Source organism: Toxorhynchites rutilus, chromosome 2, assembly GCF_029784135.1.
Source record: "Toxorhynchites rutilus septentrionalis strain SRP chromosome 2, ASM2978413v1, whole genome shotgun sequence".
Taxonomy (NCBI): Eukaryota; Metazoa; Arthropoda; class Insecta; order Diptera; family Culicidae; genus Toxorhynchites; species Toxorhynchites rutilus.
The window spans coordinates 251,593,509-251,597,154 of record NC_073745.1 but is presented as its reverse complement, the minus strand read 5'-3'; the positions used below and the strand labels follow the sequence as shown (position 1 = coordinate 251,597,154).

At 39.4% G+C, this 3,646-nt stretch overlaps 1 protein-coding gene across 2 annotated transcripts; it reads left to right on the top strand.

The window, feature by feature from the left end:
* The first annotated feature begins 1,690 nt into the window (after positions 1–1,690).
* Positions 1,691–2,736, top strand: LOC129769528 (protein MIX23). 2 transcript variants are annotated; one of them, XM_055771857.1, is made up of 3 exons: positions 1,691–1,848; positions 2,040–2,312; positions 2,375–2,736. In XM_055771857.1, exons 1-3 carry the CDS (start codon positions 1,807–1,809, stop codon positions 2,480–2,482), a joined length of 423 nt encoding a protein of 140 aa, XP_055627832.1. In that variant the 5' UTR covers positions 1,691–1,806; the 3' UTR covers positions 2,483–2,736. The 2 variants fall into 2 exon arrangements, with proteins under 2 accessions (XP_055627832.1, XP_055627833.1); XM_055771858.1 differs by having other exon boundaries at positions 1,848–1,961.
* The last annotated feature ends 910 nt before the right edge of the window (positions 2,737–3,646 follow it).

Below are 3,646 nucleotides of genomic sequence, written 5' to 3'. Positions count from 1 at the left end.
ACTAAGTTTGTACTCCAACGCTTCTCATGTCCGTGCTTGCGACCAGCAATCGGCCAGGCTGAGGAAATAATCTGATACGAGTTTGAAGATGGGATGGGATGTACTGTAACCAGTGGCTCATAGGATCACTGAACTAGATGTTGACATTAATTCCAGGCGAAATTTTGTCTTTTAGAACTGGCGCCAAAATGAAGAATCGGCTTCGACTTAATGACAGACGTGTGGCACGATCGGCTTTATTGGATCGTTGTCAGCTGAGTTCTGGGCAGATGGATGTTGTCGAATTTCTAATAATGCTTTTTCAATTCACGTATTTAATAAAACGACTCCTTGACGGCACAAGACTATTGCCCTGGAAAACGGTGACTGTCAGAGTAACATATGATAAAAAAGGTAACTAATATAAGCATATAAGCATATACATATACATTCTCTTCGAACAAAAATACCTTCCACTACGATAAGAAACGATGACCCTAATACGTTTCAAAATTTCCATAGAGTGACTATAAAACCATGGCACTCAACGTGTCAAAGGAAAGACGACATTTCTTTACAATAAGTAGATAAATTGGAAAAAAAGCTTTCGATTTTTCAAAGATCGATTCTTTGGTACCGATTTAATCAGTGGATCGATCCTTACTCCGTTTGGAAAATCGTTTCGAGAAGATCGATCTTTTTATAAAGATGGCCCAATCCTAACCCAGACACAAAACAACTAGCGGGAATTAGCAGGTGTGAAATTGAAAAAATCTAAATGTTCTCTGCTCGTTAACCTCAATGTCTTGTCGCGATTTTTTTCAGTTATATACAATCCACAAAATATTCCCACCTTATAAACTGTCTAGTCAAATATCTGGCATCCCTGCATTGTGCTCAGAACCAAGACGGGTCTATGGTACTAGGTGAGGCCGTTTCGTCACTAAGTTGGTTAGGGGAGCGGTATATGAAAACAGTACGGAAGAAAGCAGAAGGGGAATTACTTGCTTGTAGCGTGAAAGAGACAGACTGATCACGAGCGAGCTTCGGCACTAGCGTATTGTGTTTTGTTTACAAACAAAACACAGTAGACTTCCAAGATGGCTGAAGAGTGGTTTTAGCCCAAGACGGGTCTATGGTACTAGGTGAGGCCGTTTCGTCACTAAGCTGGTTAGGGGAGCGGTATATGAAAACAGCACGGAAGAAAGTAGAAGGGGAATTATTTGCTTGTAGCGTGAAAGAGACAGACTGATCACGAGCGACCTTCGGCAATAGCGTATTGTGTTTTGTTTACAAACAAAACACAGTAGACTTCCAAGATGGCTGAAGAGTGGTTTTAGCAAGTTGGCCCACCTTAGTATATACTTCCAGGCGCCTTGGTTTTAGCCGACCCGTCTTGTATGGTACTAGGTGAGGCCGTTTCGTCACTAAGTTGGTTAGGGGAGCGGTATATAAAAAAGTACGGAAGAAAGCAGAAGGGGATTTTTTTCCTTGAAGCGTGAAAGCGACAGACTGATCACGAGCGAGCTTGTGCACAAGCGTATTGTGTTTTGTTTACAAACAAAACACAGTAGACTTCCAAGATGGCTGAAGAGTGGTTTTAGCAAGTTGGCCCACCTTAGGATATACTACTACGCGCCTTGGTTTTAGCAAGTTGGCCCACCTTAGGATATACTTCTAGGCGCCTTGCTCAGAACTTAAGTGTCAAATTATAAGACAGTGCCCGGATCAGAAATACATGGATTCGTACTAGTTTGTCAGGATATATTCATTTTACCAGCAATTTATAAACAAATCTACGTAGTTTCATAGTCTTGCAAGCCGACAATGAGTTTCAAACATGAATGTGGAGATTTTTCACAGTTCCAGGTAGGAATACACGGTACTTTAGCAAGTTTAACCTCATGTCGAAGCCGCTCGGCCGAGTGTTGTGTAATGTGCCTAGCTTCAGAGGGAACTGATAAAAGGTGGTCATCAACGAGGTAGCATGAATCGCGAATGACCATTGTCCTATCTCACCTTTTACTAACGTTACTAAACACGTTTTGATAATACTCTAGGAAGGACTGAAAAAGATGCGTGATCTGGATGACAATATTATCTACGCGCTCAACACATCACTTCCAACAGAGTCTTTCAAAGGACGATCTGATCCCGAGAACAAGTGTCGCGAACTGCATCAACAGCTTGCATCGGGGTACATTAATCGACAAGAAGCCATAAAGAAGTGTATTGTGGTTTGCGCTGACAACATAAAAGAACTCAAGGAAAAACGTGAGAAAAGTACTGACGATATTGGTTTGAATAAACAATTTAAGACTGAACAGAGGAAGGTACATATTGGTATATTGTTCCTGTGGCTATCTCACATTTATGCTTGTCTTGTACATTTTAGTTGCGACTGCTTCAGGCCGAGTTGAGCGTCGAGGATATAATCCGTGAGCGAACCCAGAAAACCTTCCGAGAACGTTGCAGACTATTTGTAAATCTTGACTCTTTATAGAACTGTAGCGAATGTTCAGTAAGTTTGCTGGATACAAAATTAGTAACTTACAGATTATAACTATTGCAATATCGCTATAGGCGAATTATGAGGAAGAGTTGTTTTGGAAGGCATTTATCACAACGTATAAATAAAGCTAGGTGTCCAGGCAGTGCTTTATATTTTACGCAAAGCTCAAAGGTTGGATATCAGTTTCAGTAAAGAAAGATTTTTTTGTAGTCTAGATATATCAAATCAATAAAATCCGAAAATTAGCGGAGAATCTTTTTATTTGGTCAATGGATATAACATAATCCTTGATTTGCTGCCAGAATACCGATGATACTTTTTTATAAGTCTATGGACTCTAGAATTCTAGAATTGAAATCACAATGTGTGAAAGGAAGTAACGTAATAATGGGCCCTTTTGTAGAAATCGCATTGATAAGAATTTTGCTCGTAAGCTCTATTTTATAGATACCGAGCAAGTCGATAGCATCGACCGAGTGAATGTTATCGATGCAACTGATAGAATTTTTCGAATTGTTTGGATTGCTCATCGTACATCTTCAGAGAATTATTTTGTTTTGGTTTGCGTCCCTGATATTTTCCTTTGGAAAACTTGTCAGAAACGCTTAAATATATGCAATTTGCAACACATGAAGTTCGAGCTCTGTACGAGATTCGTGATGAAAGTGGTACAGTGTCGACGTCGGGTGGCGACTTTCAATTAGGGGCCATAATTTGAATCCTAAACCTAGTGTAATCTCTATCAGATTAGAAGACACGAAGCCAGTTTAAAAATGTTAAAATTTGAATGAAAATTTTCACATAATGTTATTTAATAACTTGAAAAACGTATTTCTAACTTTTATTTAACCACTAACCGACCCGGCAAACTTCGTCCCGCCCAAGATTTGTTTTTTTTTTGTTATCAATACCTTCGAACATTCATCTTTTCTTGCTAAAATGTTAAAATGTTTTATACAGAAAATATGATAGAATTAAGACAGCCCTAAATCGGACAATCCCTTCATCCAGTTCTGCTCTTACCAACACATCCGGCGATCCTTTTTATTGGTATAGATAGCAGAAGATAGAAGTGCGTTTCATCACATTAAAACCCATTTCCAGTTTCGAACAAAGATCAATTTCGCTAGCGCAAACATCAAATGGACTAACAGC